The 17,129-nt window shown below is 35.0% G+C and overlaps 1 protein-coding gene across 2 annotated transcripts in view; it reads right to left on the bottom strand.

Moving 5' to 3' along the window:
• LOC100870848 (serine/threonine-protein phosphatase 2B catalytic subunit 2) overlaps positions 1–17,129 on the bottom strand; it is a 161,424-nt gene that overhangs the window by 5,431 nt on the left and 138,864 nt on the right. For both annotated transcript variants that reach the window (XM_012493640.3, XM_031919092.2), the window contains exon 10: positions 1,969–2,052. In XM_012493640.3, the coding sequence (XP_012349094.1) occupies positions 1,969–2,052 (84 nt within the window). The remainder of the gene's footprint in view (positions 1–1,968; positions 2,053–17,129) is intronic.

Raw genomic sequence — 17,129 nt, 5'->3', positions numbered from 1 at the left:
AAGATACGTATTTCTTTTATATATTTTTTCTTTTCACCCGACAAACTCGCGTAATTCAATTTAAAACCGTCCTTATTTTTTAAATCGTCACAATTATCTTTGATGGATATCTTCTATTCGTCTCTTATCAACGAACTGAACGAACAACGTAACGAATAAAACTATTCGAGAGAACTCGTTGAACTTACGAACGTAAAACAATGTAAAGCAAAAGGAAAAAAAAAAAAAAAAAATAATACGTCAAGAAAAAAGAGATATATCAAGCAATCAATTCTAAAACGATTCAAATTTTGCGCGCATCGCGATCAATCGCTTTGACGCATGCGCACAAATGATTCGCTACGATCGGCGCGCTATTTAAATTATGCGCTCGTATGTGTATATTCTCGATCAAAATACACACGGACTTTTTGCAATCTCTCTTAAATTTTATCGAATTTTTAAGTTGAATAGATAAAAAAAAGAAAAAAAAAAAATTAAAAGGAAAACCTTCGATTCGTAATCACGTATTGAAATATAATATAATATAATATATATATATGTATGTATATACGTAAAAAAATAGAAAGAGAGTGCACGAGGGTAATAGCACAAGCTCATTGCATATAATAAATGCGCGCAACTATATACACACGCGCGCGTGCACGTGTTACGAAACGGAAGCCGGTGTGCGATACGTGCGTACATCGTAATAATGACGTCTACAACAGGCTAAACAGGTTGCATAAACCACAGATTTTCTAAATTATGCAAAAAGATACAATGCAAGAAAAAGAGGTCAACACATGCACATGCAGGCTTTGAGCGCGAGTAAACGTACGCACCATCGGTCAACTAAGGGTGCTTTTATCAGTCGCTGTTTTTTTTTTTTTTTTTTTTTTTGTATATTCGTCGCTACTTGCCTACTTTCTCGTTCGTATTTTCTCTTTCTTTCTTTCTTTTTTTTTTTTTTTTTTTTTAATACAATTTTTTTATAAAATTGTGTTTATACGCGTGTTCGTTTGCATTTTTATACTCGCTTATTTCCAAGTCTTTAACCCGTATCCGTGTGTTAGAATTTTAACCATAAATATTAAGAATTTTTTTAAGAAGATTTTTTAAAATTTTATTTGGTTTTGTGTTTGGGATAATACGACAATGTTCAGTGGTTTTCTCATTTTCCATTCGTTATATTTAACAAACAAGCTCTAATTAATTTTAATTTCTCATTATGATGCAACAATTGAAGACGAATATTTTTCTGGAAATAATTATTATAATGTATTATATACCGTAATTAAAAATAAAATATAAATAAATAATGAATAAATTAGAAATTTATATCTATGAATATATACAATTTAAATGACATAGTTTATGAGATATAATTTATTTAAATTGAGAATCACTGATTAATCATAAAGGATATTAAAATATTAAAAAAATCGGTCGTTAAATTTATGTGAAAAGTTGTTCGTGAAATTCCAGATACGGGTTAAGAAGCAGACTAAGGGTAATCAGACTAAGTAAAATATCGAATAATCTGAGAGTCGACCATTTTGAGTTCGCGAGTTAAAATACAAAATGAAGATTTATTTTTGATATCGAGTCTATATTTATCGAAGAATTCCTTTTATACATATATCGAACGGTATCGAAAGTTAATTAATTTCTTTCTATTCTTTTTTTTTGCAATCTTATCATTTTACTACTACAGCGAACAAATTAAAATTTATACATATCGTATATTTGTTCAACTTTTAAAATATTTCTTTTTGGAAAAAAAAAAAAAAAGAAAAAAAAGAAAAAGAAATATAATTTTCCTGTTTTTTTTTTTTTTTTTTTTTTTGCTGTTTAAAGAAGATCGAAAGGAACGAGTAAGTGATATTAGTCATTACTTCTTTAGAATTTTCTAAGATTTAGCTTGTTCGTTCTATATATATATAAAAAAAAAAAAAAAGAAAGATAATTTCACATGAATCGACATACGTGAAAATATCGTTCCGGTGTCGTTGTGTTTCCGCTTCTCTAAGCTTTCGCGAGTTAAATTTGCGGATGTCAGGTCTTGTGACACTATAGCAAATCGGGTAATTTTGTCACTTATACAGAAAAACAAATTCATTCTTGCTGATGAGAAATTTAGCGAATTAGGAGATTCTACTGGCTCTATCTTTTTTTTTTTTTTTTTTCTTTACTTCGAATACTTCGAAACGGCAAACGATTAACTTTTAAATTTCTTTTCTTTCTCCCGTTGCCTCAACGTCTTTTCCAGTTTGCAAATATTTTCCTACTTTTAATGGCATCGTTCAACGATGTTCAAATTTCGTAGCGTTGAACAGTGAACAAGGTTCAATTTCGCGAGGCCAACCACGTTTTAATTTCTCGTAATCCGCAATCGCGCGGCTGCGCTGCATGGAAAAGCTTTTTGCCAACGTTTTGCTGAGATGGCAGGAAGAAAACATTTCTGGAATATCCTTCGACGGTCCATTTCCCGGTGTAAAAAGCGTTGCACGAAACGTCAGCGTGAATCGAGAATTTTTCGTCGTTTATTTCGCGGAAAATTCGTACGAATTGCGTCTATTTATAAAGGGAAATGAGGAAAAAGAAAAAAAAAAAAAAAAGGAAAAAAATATCATCGAATTTTGTTTTACTTCAATTATTTAGTCCAGTGAGTTAGGTTTGTTAACGTTCGAACTCGAGAAGTTATATAGAATACGAATCGATACTCTGTACGGACTGTATATGGAGTGTATATTTTTCTCTTCTGTTGGTCTCAATGTGCAAATTGAACACTGATGTTTAACTTGTGGATCGAAACAAGCTTCGTTATAAACGAAAATCTCGTTTAAATAATCTCTTACCAACTGTCATCTTATTTTACCGTATCGTAAGAAAAATTCTTTTCTTCGTAAAGTAAAGCGAAACGAAAATTCAAAAAATTCGTTCCGTACGAAATAAAGCTTTGCACATCCACGAATACGAATAGCCCAGAGGAGATGGCGTTTCCCGATCAATTCAACTTGCCTCATCAATACCAATACGAGCAGAAGCGATCCTCAACAATGTTCTCCCGTGTGCATTTTCGTATCGTTTCGTGGAGAAAATATCGAAAGCAAGGGATGGAAATTTTCAAGAAAGATTAGAAAAAAATGGGAGAGACTTCAGACAAAAGAACGATCTTTCTACTCTTAAGGAGCCATCGTAACCGTTATATATTTTTTTTCTCCGTTTTTCTTTCTTTTCTTTTTTTTTTTTTTTCTTCCTTTGCGACCTCTTTGACGCATTCTTCCGAGGAGAAGAGCGCACGACGAAGAGATTTCAGGAGGAGGAGGACTCTCTGACTGAAGGAGCAGAACATTTATCGATCATCCTTTGCATCCTGCGGCTTTTCACTGAGAAGGACGATGCGGCACATACAACGACGTACGTCACTACTAATTTATACAACAGATCAAGCCTTTGCTCTCTAGACATTTACGTGTCAGCGCATGATTATGCACTCGTGGCCTGTCGCAATGGGATTGCTACCTCGAATCGTTTTCAAATTCATTTCCCTCTCATGTTTGCCGAGAACAATCTCGTTTTTTTTTTTTTCCTTTCTTTAATCTCTCCTCATAAATCCCGTTCCGTGATTTTAACTCAACCACCCCCAGCTACGATCTTTGAATTTTTGAACATCCTCAATTTCATCGAATAAGAAAGTTAACAATGTTAACAACATTTACTTAAGTGAAATTGAATTATTTCCTCGTCGAACGTTTCTCGTCGAAACGAGCGAGGAGAAAAATTTCAACTCGATGGAGAAAAAAAAAAAAAAAAGAAATGAAATTACGAGACATTCGTGACGAGTATTAAGGTCTCTCATGATCAATCTTGTCTGGGGATAAATTTACTTCTTTTTTTGAAAACGATACAAAGCTTCGTTCCTTCCCGTTCGTCTCTCTCTTTTCTTTTTTTCTTTTTATCTTCCGATCCGCTCTTCTTTCGCGACGACGACAACGACGACGACGACCGCCATTGCGACAGTGTACTACGACGAGCTAACATTTATCACAGGGTGTTCGAGTTTGGCACCGAGTCCCAGAGACGGAGATCCATCGTCGGGGATATATCTAAGGCGTTCTCAAAGGATGACGCATGATCCGGTCAATCGGGACGAGAATCGAGGAGGCGAAATCCGCGGATGGAATCGTTCGATCTCAAGCGGATCTGTGCTCAATACATATTGCACGGGGCCACTAGTTAGCTCTATTATATATCCACTGTTTTAGAAGCGTTTCTAAGAGGCGTAACTTCGCTCTTCGAGCCGATTCAACACACACTCGATGAATATCTTCGTGTTATTAAATCGAAATTATTATCTCGATTAAGGAAGGGAGAAATTCTGATCGAGAGAGAGAGAGAGAGAGAGAGAGAGAAAGAAAAGTAAACCGAACCGAAAAAAATTTAATCCAATTCTTTTTCCAAAAGATCTCAGCTCGAAGAATCGGTGAGAAAGATCGGTTTGAACACAAGGTCGAACGTCCATAAATACGTGTTGTTCCAGATGGATCTCCGTGCCTTTCGATGCATAGGCGCCGCCTAAGGGCGCGAACTCGAGCATCTAATTAATGTATTTTCGAACATTGCGACGCCTATGGAACTCGATTTGGTCGATGCCTTCTCACGCGAATTCGCTTAATCAACATTAGGAAAGCTTCACGAGCCCAAATCTCGTCGAGGGACTCGTGATCACTCGTTTTTTTTTTTTTTTTTTTTTCATAATCGACGGAAAACGGTCGAGTTTTCTCGAGTCACTCGACATCGGACCATTGGGCGTTGTTCCTATGTTCATTGCTTGGTCGATTCGCGGAGGATCGAAAGCTGAAAAAGACTTATCTCGTGTCCGTTTCGTTTCGTTTTTTTTTTTTTTTTAAACGTAAAAATGATTACCTTTTCGATGATCGTCAAATTGATCGAAGCCCATGATGATATCTTTGCTTCGAAGATTTTCAAGATCGATTTATTTATACCATTCGTAAAATTTGGAAATAAAACTGGACATTGAGATTCCTGATGGATTTCTCATTTAATGTAAATAATAATAATAATAATAATAATAATGATACGAGGTAAGAAATAAAATATGGCGGAGGATCGAAAAGAGATTCGAGGATCTAATCACGAGATCTTGTCCCCAGGAGCATGTGGATCCTCCACGATCGAGATCTATGCGCACTTTCAACAGAAAACAACTCACCGTACGCGATTGTAGGTGGGGTCGTATTTGGACCAGACCAGTCGGGTTACCATGGCGGCCATGGTGACCATGGTCGTTTTACCGATGGTGAGCGTGGACGTGAGTAAAAGGACAGAAGTAACCAACAATGTGAGAGCAGCGTCAATGCGGCCGAAGAGAAGAGATAGAGAGAGGCGGAGATGTATAATAGATTTCGTTGTTTTTTTTTTTTTTTTTTTTTTTTTTTTCGTTTTTTTAATCGATCGATCGTTGAACAGTCCGATGGAGAAGATTCGAATTCGAATATTCATAGAATTCATGTTGTACGAGATTTGTTTTTTTTTTTTTTTTTTTTTTTTTTTTTTTTGATTTTTGAATGATCGATACAACACATATTATATGCAATGGTTGGTCGGAGACGATTGATTGGTGGTTGAAGATGGTTGTCGAATGTGGCGTAAAGAAAAGAACACATAGAACAGACAAGAGAAAAGAGTGCAGAGCGTAAGTGGCATTCAAGTCAAGCGTTTGGTGCGTTAGAATTTTGGAAAAGTTTGCTGCTCTATACAAGGTGTCCCTTTATACGTAAGAGGTTGTGAGGATGGATGATGAAGATTTGGGCGAGATTGTGCAGGAAATTTCTGTATCGTTTGATCACGTTGTGAAAAGCGATATTATTGATTCTAGGGAAAAATATGATGGCAAAAAATAACTTTGGGATTAGTCTTTGAGGTGTATTAAATGATACAGTCACCATTTACGGGGTTAATATTATGTAAATGGCGATAATATGCTATTTGAAAATATACTATAGAAAGTAAATTATATAAAAATTCATTTTTTTATTAAGCTCTTCACGTATAGAAGAAATACCTTGTATTTTATTAATTATTTCTTTCAGAAAGGTCAAGTCAAAAATTATGAGATACGTAAGAATAGTTTTATGTTTTTAGTTAATATTAAATATTATCCAATTTTTACGGATACTTTTTTTTGGATAATTGATTATTATATAAAAATACAAAATGTTTTGTAAAGAACTCAACGATCCATAATTTCTGAATCATCCTTTTTATCATAAAAGAATGATGCTTAATCGTGCATCAATATTTCAAAATGAATAAATCTGTGATTACAAAAGAAATGTTTCATAAACTCAAGTTTTTCTTTCTTTTTTTTATCAAAAAATAAATACGAAACAAAAATGACATCAAGTTTATGGAACATGTCTCCTTTACTTTTCCCCCCAGATTTTCCCTAGAAATATTGATGTACGGTTACGAATCACTCTGCATATTTTTCATCCTCGATCGAGTCCAAAAATCTAAATCTTCAGAATTTTAAATTAAAAAATCAAATCAATCGAGGAAAAAGAATCATTGATTCTTTTTTCTTTTTAATTGTTTCGACGATTAATTCGACGAGCAATATTTTAGAAATAATATTATAAAATATCATTCTAATGTAACCTTTTCACAAGATAATTTAATCAGGAGCTTCTCTTGATTTGAACTCGATTGAGATAAGATAGGCTATCGATCATTTACTTTTAATATTGAATGGTGAATACTGAAAGCGTAAGAAGGTAATTCGTTAGTGGAAAAATGTAGGTGGTCTGCGTTTTTTTTTTTATTATGAATTCATCGTTGATTATTGATAACGATTAAAATCGATCTTTATCTACTATTTTAACCTATTATTCCTCCAACAAAATTTACATTTGCAATATTCGATCAGAGATTAGATCAAACATATATATATGGTGAATGAAAATAAAATTGATATCTGTATTGTATAAAAATAAATTAATTATTGCAAATAAATTAATGATAAATGATAATAACTTCTTTCTTCTTTTGTGACAATGTATTCATTTACTTTTGATGATATTTATTTATAAAAAAAATTTCTATCGATTCTATCATCGATAAAATAATATTCTTTGTTATTTGTTGATTTTTATTTAAACAAGAGAAAAAACGCAAACCATCCTGATTCTTATCTCGTGATTACTTTCTGCGTGACTATCAATGTTTCTCTTCTCGTTTCTCTTCTACTTCCATAAAACTAATCGGATCTTTCGAATTTGAATATTGAATATTGAATGTGAAAGTAATCTCGATTTGATGATCGTGAGATCCACGATAAATCTTAGTCTTAGATCAAATTTAATTCGAAATAATTGTGCGTGGTTAATAACACACCGCTACATAGAAGCTACCTGCAAAAACTGATTAAGAAAAACCTTTATTATTAATAACGGTCGTGTTTCGATCGTACGAGGATTACTTCATGATTTATCGATCTTTCGAATGAAAAGAATAAAATCTTCTACTATAATTATTATTATCATATTCAGATTAGATTACATACAAAAGAATTTAAATTACAACGATTTTCGAAAAGCTAAATAAATATAGAACGAATTTGAATCGGATATCGGGAAATAATCAGAACGAATTCCTCGACGATCGTCGAATCAATCGATAAAGCTAAATTTCGATAAAAATTTAATTCGATTAATATAATATCCTAAGTAAATAGACTACTAAGACATTATAGCATGCGCGAGAAAAGAAAAAAAGATGGTCGCAAAAAAGATCGATTAAAAAAAAGGGGGATTAAAAAAAAGGGGGATGTAAAAAAAGGATATATATATATATATATATGATATAATAATATATGGAGAAACACATCCCCGGATGGGAGGTATACAAAAATAACGCAAAAAACAACGAAAGAATATAGAAAGTAGAAAGAAGATAAAAATGATTATTAAGAGAGAATGAGAGAGAGAGAGAGAGAGAGAGAGAGAGAGAGAGAGAGAGAGAGAGAGAGAGAGAGAGAGAGAGAGAGAGAGAGAGAGAGAGGGAGGGAGAGAGAGGGAGAAAGAGACAGAAGGATCGATGCGTGAAAAAAAATGAGAAGGAGAAAGACAGATGAAATGACGTCGAGCAATGATACTTTTAAAAGATTCGAGAAGAAAGAATGTACGATATTTCGTGGCTTTGATTCTCTCCTGTAAAAGAAAAGGTTGAGGGAGTTGGAGGAATTCTGGATGTCGTTCACGTTCGTCAGAAAGACGAGAGTGAATAATTTATCGAAAGAGGTAAATGAAAGACATTTTTCAAGTTTTATTTAATAGATTGCCTCCTTTTAGACTTATTTTAGAAAAACAGAAAAGAAAATTTAAAATCAAATATCATTGATAGACAGATATCCAGTTATTGATCGATCGATCATTCTCTAGTTTCTATAATAATTTTCATTTTTTAAAATGTTAAGAAAATCAGATTGATACAATCAGTTTAAGAAATACTAACGTGAAATGATCGATTTTGATTTAATTTACAAAAAAAAAAAAAAAAAAAAAAAATCTGAAAGATTCAGTTCAAATTAATCTATTTAAAAGAATCTGCTCGGAAAAGAACACTCTCAAAATGTCAATTTGATACAAATATCAATTTCAAAAAATAAACTCCAAGAAGAAACTCCAAATTTCTTATTAATTACTCGATAATAAAAAAACAATACTTGGAACAGATATAGATTTCGAAAAATCTATATCTAAATCTAAATTAAAGTGTAAAACACCGAACAATACCGAAGAGCATTAAATTCTTAAGAAACAGGAAATTTTGAAGAAACGAGAGAAACGAGAAGAAAATTCTAAGAAATTGTTAAAAAAAAAAAGAGAGAGAGAGAGAGAGAAAGGGAAGAAAAAAAGTACAGACTTATTATCGCTTGTAAATTTCATCTTCCTCAACGTAGCCACGAGAATATCGTAGTGAAGCGTGCACAGCATGAAGGAAAGTAAGATCAGCTTGTCTGCGATACATTTTTACGTAGGAACGTGGGATGTCGGGGGGATAGAGGCGTCGTTCAGTCTATGGTGTCACGTAGATTCGCGAAAGAGGATCAACATCGAAGAAAGGATCGCGCAAAGTGCGAAGATTCACCAAGCATCGCCGGTGTTCACCACTTTCCATAAAGCAAACGGTTTTGAAAATATGGCGTTGAAAATAACTCGGCCGTATTTCCGTTCCGACGCAGGATCGGGGCGAGCTAATAAAAAACGTAACTGGAAATAAAAAAAAAAAAAAAAAGGAAAAGAAGAAGAAGAAGAAGAAGAAGAAGAAGAAGAAAGGAAGTGCGCGAAATATATTTCGAGTAAACGAAATGGGGAGAAAAATGATGGTTGTTTTCTTTTCACCCTGTACTTGGAGATCTGGGAAATATCATCTCAAATGACGTGATATTTTATTCTATTCTCACTTTTTCCTGGAACTATTGACTATATATTTATGAAACGACGTTGTTTATAATTATTCCAAATAAATCGATGTATATCTATTATCTTCAAATATTACCATATTTTGGACACAAAGTACAAAATAGTAAATAATTTTAATTTGCGTTGTTTGTCATCTTCAATTTCGAATAAAATTCTCCCAGTTCTGCTCGCGCGGAGATTCTTCTTCAAAAAAATCATGGTGCATGGAGATCTGTCGTCACCACTGACTGAAAGCCAATTCGGAACTTTGCTATGGCTCGACAGCCGCCTCTATTTATCGGTGGGAAGACGGTGTTTGCGAGAGATAATGAATTTGAGGCGAATTTAATGGATTTGTGTTGGATCTCGGGGACTAATGTTGCTGATTGTACAGCGTGAATGACGGTTATCTTGCGTCGGAGAATTAACACGGGCGATTGTAGTAACGGCAAACGACGATGAGGACAAAGTAGATCGTTCAGACGATGAAAATAAATCCTGGTACACGATGTCGATGGCGAGAGATTAATTTCTAACCAATAATTTCATGGCAAGTGAGAGTGAAAAATTCCACGAAGGGGAAGATAATTGAAATGCATTAGACTCGAAATGCACGCGTCGAGGCTCCACTTTCACAATAATAGAAATTTCTATCAAAGAGGGTCTCTCATTTTATTACATCCACATTTCCTTTGCGCCATATATTCTTCCTTTATCGAGCTATCAAACGTTATATACGTCTCGTTTTATCAACGATTCGTTCGAGCGAAGCATTCGAAACAATTTCTTAAAATATTCCAACTAATGTTTAATTCTACTTGCGAGCTGCACTGTACAATTCGAATATTCCTTCACGTTTTCTCCTGCGAATCCTGCTTAAAAAATACTCGTGGAAAATTCAAATCCCGATCTATCGACGTCCAAATAATCTACTTACGTCTCTTTAAATCTCTATACACCTCGATCCGATCGTTATCCACGAAAGAGACTTTTCCAAGTCTAAAAAGACGAACGATAAAGAGAAAGAGAGAGAGAGAGAGAGAGAGAGAGAGAGAGAGAGAGAGAAAGAAGGAAAAAAAGGGTTGATCGATGCACCCGTTGGCCTTTCTCTCCTCATCTTAGGAGGAGAACTCGATGCGTTCGATCGATCGACGACGAGCCATTTTCCCGGGCAGAGACACGAGGGGGAGGGGAGGAAAAAATGGAGAAAGAAGACGGAAGAGGAAGACAAACGTTCGAGGGAAAGAAGGAAGAGAGAAAGAAAGAAAGAACGATGGTCGCGGTTCCATGACGGGGAACGCAATCGAGGGATAGAAACGAAAATCGATTAATAGCGGCACGACGTTTCCGGATTAACCGTGTTCCAATCCGGATGATCCGTGCATCAGTCGACGCTTGATTCCGCGAATTGTTTAGGGGTGGAACAAATATTGTCGTTGCTTGGCTATCGATCGCGCCGGTTCACCCGCCTTTTTTTTGCACACGTTTGACCGGTTTCCTCGCGCGAAATTAAACGCACAAGAAGGAATATTTCGACGACTGATGATCCTTTCTTTCTTTTTTTTTTTTTTTTTTTTTTTCCCACGGAGAAAATCGTTTACAAAATTGTGGAACCGTTGCGAATTTTTGGGACGAGGTAGGAAAAAAGAAAAAAGAGAGAGAGAGAGAGAGAGAGAGAGAAAGAGAGAGAAAGAAAAAAGCGTAGAAGAAAATTGGAATTTGCATTCCATGAATATATTATTTCGCTCGAAATGAGGAAGGCGTTTTTTTTTTTTTTTTTTTTTTTTGAAATTGCTTCGCTAGATTGGATTCCTGGTTTATTATTATTATTATTATTTTTTTTTTTTTTGCGCCCGCGCGTAAAAGGTGGTTGTTTTGATGGAGTTTTGGTGCAAAAACAGTGTGATTATGTTACTGTAATTGAAAAAGCTGTTTGCGATGAAAGTGATGAAAGGGCGAAGTAATAAAAGAGGCTATTATGTATATTTTTCATTAATTTTTTAACGCATGGAACAAAGGAACGTTCTTTTATAATACGTCTTGAAAATATGTTTATGGTACGTTATAATTGTAATAAAAAGATACAAAAATATCTTCAACATTAGCCTCTGTGAATTATAATAACACACGTTTACTCTTGAAAGTATTTTTGGATACTGGTATAATTTTGACAAGCAAAATTATAAACAAAAAAAAAAAATAAATAAAAAGTATTAAATTAATAATGTGAATTGTACGTGTAAAAAATTATATGTTTACAAAATCATTCGAACTCGTAAAGAAATGCAAGATTAAAAGAAAATGTTTATTTCTGATACTAATACTTCTTCTTCTTCTTTTTTTTTTAAATAAAAGTAAAATAACTCAACAAATAATAAATATTATACAAACACAGTTACATTCTCGTAAATTTAAAATCCAAATACCAATATCCAAATATTCTCATAACTTGTTCGTATATAATGAACAGTTCAACCAAAAATTCCAAGGAATTTCATTTTTCCTTTTTCCACCCCAACCGCTGGCTGCAAGACGAATTTTTCCGACAGAAATTCAATTTGTGCCGACACTCGTCTCACCGACAATTAAAGATAACAATCGTCTACGAAATATTTTCATTTCGGACCGTTCGATATTGCTAACTCGGATCATTCTGGCCGATCGTAAAATTCCACCGAGCTGAAATTTAATTCAACCTTGGATATCTAGGTGGATAACGACCGAGATGTAATTCGACGACTATCCTCCAAACTTTTATTTTACGCGCGGCGTTAAATTTTCTATTCAACTTTATGCATCACGTATCCTTCGTGATCCACGTTGTCCTAATCGCCGATCGCCTAATTGCGAATCATCGGGACACAGAGTGTCTGGAAACGGATCCGAATGGGAGAATTTTACAAGCTTCGATGTTAACACCAGCGCCCTAATTAGCTCTCGAGCTAATTCTAGAAATCTCTGACCGTCCAGTCTTCTTCCATCCCCGAGTTTCTGATATTTGCATAATTGTTCCTTCCAATTATCTTCGATTTCACTATAATTTCTGAATTTTCGGAAGATCAGAATTAACACTTCTGCTCTAATTCCATCCACTTGGGATTATCGAGAAATTCGAAGAATTTGAGAGATGTAAGGAATCCAAAATAGTTTCGAGAAACTCAAAGAATCCAAGGGATTCGAAAGCAAGTCCAAGATTTCGAGGATCTTGAAGAATCCAAGAGTCTTCGAATCTGATTAGTAATAGATTAACAAAAGATCAACAACAACTGTGAAGAGTAATTCGAAATATAATTCAAATGCGAATTTTTGAACACCAGGGAACCGCCTTGGAATTCGTTCGAAGAATTTGCTTTCAACAAAAATACAATTCGACGCATTCCGTTAGAAAACATCGACACGTACGTTCGACGAATCTTCAGTTTTTCTTCCTTATTCTCAAAAATACTTCCATATCGAATTTTGAAGAAACGCTAGTAGTTAAAGTGTTAATTAATTAATCTTATCGAGTGTCTTAACGTTAAATAAGTTTCATATCAAGTGTTATCGCCGTATAATTTTTGTGTGTGGAGGGGATCGTGTTGTTCAAAAGTGGAAGAATTACACGCTCGTTTAGACACGCACTGACGTTTCGAGGATATGCGTCTTTTCGCCGTTTCATCGAGCGACGTTTGTTCGGGAGACCGAATTATATTTTCATCACTTGTCGCTCTAAAATTTTAATATTTAATAATCTCTCTCCAGTACAGATCTGCTGTTTCGCTCGATATTTGGCAATATTTTATTATTGGGGAGGGGGAGGGGAAAGAGCACATCGATCATTCACGTAGCAGAGGTTCATGGATTAATCAACGATTCGTAAGAAATAGAAAATTCATCAACGTGAAACGAAAACGTTGTAACGATGGAAAATTCGTAACTTGAAAAAACTATCGTATCGATGTTGAGCATGCGCGAAAATTGATATTAAAAAAAAAAAAAAAAAAAAAAAGGAGAGAGAAAATTAAAAAAAAAAAGGCTACGTCAAATACACACGAAAATTTCGGAGCGAAAAACGGGGAAACTCCGGGGAAAAAAATCACATTGCATCGATGTCAAATGCATCTGCAACATTCGGTGGTGCGATGAACGAGAAATGTATAACCACAAATAAATATCTGCACGTCGCTGATAAAGCGAGAAATTTCCCAGAAATTTTATTGAGAGAAATTGTTCAAATCAAATGTTTTTTTCTTTCTTTTTTTTTTTTTTTTGAGAAATCATTGAATTAAACGTTAGATCGAAGAATCGTTGAAAGATCCACAGGAGAATCCTCTCCATTGTACGCTGGAGCGTTCGATTTCCATTTATTTTTATCACACACGATGATCGTTTAAAAAATATTTGTTCACGTATAAATCCTCCAATTTTTCGATACGAAAAAGCCAATGAAAAATCGAGCGAAATCGCAGCTAAGAAGATCGCAGTTAAGATCGTCGTCGAACGCAGGACAAATTCGCAGAAACACTTTCTTCGTCGCGTGTTTTAACACCGATCGGTTTTACTTGAAGATCGAGTTACGTGTAACGCGAGTCGATTGATCGGCGGATATATATTTATATAGAAATAGAAAAGAAAGGAAAAGAAAGAAAAAACAAGAGACAAAAGAAAAATTAACCAGGCGTGGGAAGGAAGGGAGAAGGGGAATGGACGAAATTGAGCGAGATCGTTCGGTGGTTAAACGCAGCGGTGTTCGATGGATGCGGGTTGAATCAGGCGTGATCAGCGTGGTTGAAAGAGAACGAAACTTAAAATTTCGAAAAGATAGAGGCACGAAGAACGAAAGAATAAGCTGAAACGAGCGTTAATATCGCGTTCGATCGACTCTCGTCGAGAGATTTCGATTTTAAAAAATTGAAGGAAGAAAAGAACAAAAAAAAAAAAAAACAAAAAGAAGAAAAATATACAAGAAGATTGAGCATACAAAATGCTCATACGAGCAGCCGGATTTCACGATCGTCGCGTGATTTCAAGAGAACAAAGAGACAAAAACAAGTCGAGAAAACTATGGTCTGCGCTAGTCGCTAGGTGGCTCTGCTGTGTCTCGATTCGTTTTCTACAGCGTTTAAATCCGATCGTCTCTTGTAATTTGTTTAATCTCGAAACGAAGATAGTTGATAGTCAACTCGTTAAACTCGCGGAGGAAGGAAGAGAGAGAGAAAGAGAGAGAGAGAGAGAGAGAAAAAAGAAATTTCTCTCTTTTTCTTTCCTCGATCGAGATAAAATTATTCAGCGAAAGCAGCTTGGCTCTTGGAACGATTGGATAAAATAATATTGGCAAATTTAACCTTCCCGGAGAAGCTTCGCCCCGGATCCAGAATGAATTATCCAGCGGAAACACAATTGGATTGTTTATTATCTTTAATCTCTAAGCAAAAGGAAACCCGCAACGATATTTTCTCGCAAATCTCTAGATAAATCTGGCATCGAGCATGATACCATTAATTATCGGCCTCCGATTAATTAACCGAGGCAAGACGTACTTCCGGTCCAGCAGAACTCGCCGCGGTGACGCGTTCGCGCTCGCGCTGCCACACAAACAGGAGGAAACACTGGCAAAAGAAGAATAAGAAGAAACAAAGGCGGTAAGAAAGAAAAAAAAAAAACTAGAAAAAAGAAGAAATTGGAAGAAAAACGAGTTAAATCGTTCGGATGTATATATATGTACACGAAGATATGCGTACACGTGTTTTCTTTTTCTCTTTTTTTCTCTAAATCGCGAGAATATGCACGCATGTGAACAATAAATAATACGGGCAAGTATGTATGCCATGGTGTACATATATATATAAATCCATTTGGTATTTGAGGTTGGGTTACTTTCGCTCGTTTCGATTACAAAAAAGAAAAAGAAAAAGAAAGAGAGAGGGGGGAAAAATTAGGAGCAAAAAAACAAAAAAAAAAAAAAAAAAAAGATAGTGAGAAAAATAAAAATAAAAAGAACTCTCTTTGCGTCTCAAGTAAGTCGTCGACTCTCTCAGTGGGGACTTACCGTTCTTTTTTTGGACAACGACTTTCGCTGCGACTTTACGGGGGTTGCGTATGCCGAACAACGGAGTTTTGAGTGGAGTAGTAGAAGTAGTAGTAGTAGTAATAGTAGTAGTAGTAGTAGTAGTAGTAGTAGTAGTAGTAGTAGTAGTAGTAGTAGTAGTAGTAGTAGTAGTAGTAGTAGTAGTAGTAGTAGTAGTAGTAGTAGTAGTAGTAGTAGTAGTAGTAGTAGTAGTAGTAGTAATAGTAGTAGTAGTAGTAGTAATAGTAATAATCGTAATAGTAGTAGTAGTAGTAGTAGTAATAGTAGTAGTAGTAGTAGTATAGTAGTAGTAGTAGTAGTAGTAGTAGTAGTAGTAGTAATAGTAGTAATCGTAATAGTAGTAGTAGTAGTAATAGTAGTAATAGTAGTAGTAGTAATAGTAGTAGTAGTAGTAGTAATAGTAATAGTAGTAGTAGTAATAGTAGTAGTAGTAGTAGAAGTAGTAGAGGTAGTAGTAGCATAGTGTCGTGCCGAGATAGGAGGAGTCCAAGGCCAGTGTGATTGATTGACAAAATATAATAGAGAAGGAGTACGATAAAAAGACAGTCAGTGCAACATCGTTCGGGCTTGTTCAAAATCAGGGGGCATTCTGGGCAGGGCTGGGGGCTAGGGGTCGTTCCTAAACAGGTGATAATAGAGGGGGGGGGGTGGGAGAGGGACCAAAGCTACATCTAACAAAGAGATCTCGCAAAATCATAATTATAAAGATCGAACGAACGAATCTCTTTATCTGGATATCTCGTTTTTTTTTCCCCCCACGATTTACGCACCTAATAATTGAAACCCTAATTGGACGAGGATCGCTATGGTTAAGGTTTTTAGCACGGACTCGTTCGTGGATCGATGCTTCCCGATCTTGAAAGAAATGAACGTTTCAAAAATACGAAATTTGTATTGAAGATTGCTCTTCCAGAGAATTTTCATGAAACATCTTGCAAAAAAAAAAAAAAAGAAAACTCGAATGAATGAATCTTCAACGATTAAAATATTTCTATTGAAACGAAATAATATTTGAAGATTTATTTCAATATCATTATTTCTCATTTCAAATACTATTATCCAAGATTAATTAATTCAACAAACCCAAGCTTGCGGTCGAATAACTCAACAGATTAAATATCTGCCAATCCTCGATATATCATCATATTTCGATGTCATATTTCAATATATATATATACATATAAAACCTGCCAAATTTACTACAGACAAGTTCATCCATACTGCTCAAGCATCCCATTTATCTCCTAACTCTGGAAAGCTCACATCACATCGTGTCCAATCTTTGACGAATTATCATCAAACGTGATATCTTTGATGTTCGAGATTCCGGGCAAAAATACAATGGCACAACACAATGGCGGATTGCGAGCAATCTGAATTAGTAGATTGATCGGGAAACAGTTATCCTCCAGAATCCGAGGGGTGCTGTTTTACAATCGATACACGTGAAACCGGATGAAGAGATATTGGATCGTAACGCGTACGAAACAGAGGAATGAAAATGAGAAAAGAAGAAAAAGAAAAAAGAGAGAGAGAGAGAGAGAGTGCATAATGGGAGGTTGAGAAAGTGGGACAATAGGCGTGACGCGAGA

Source organism: Apis florea, unplaced genomic scaffold (assembly GCF_048593485.1).
Source record: "Apis florea isolate Af1SG1 unplaced genomic scaffold, ASM4859348v1 contig_2291_pilon, whole genome shotgun sequence".
In the NCBI taxonomy this organism is placed as follows: Eukaryota; Metazoa; Arthropoda; class Insecta; order Hymenoptera; family Apidae; genus Apis; species Apis florea.
The sequence above is the reverse complement of the archived record's forward strand: the minus strand, read 5'-3'. Positions and strand labels throughout refer to the sequence as shown.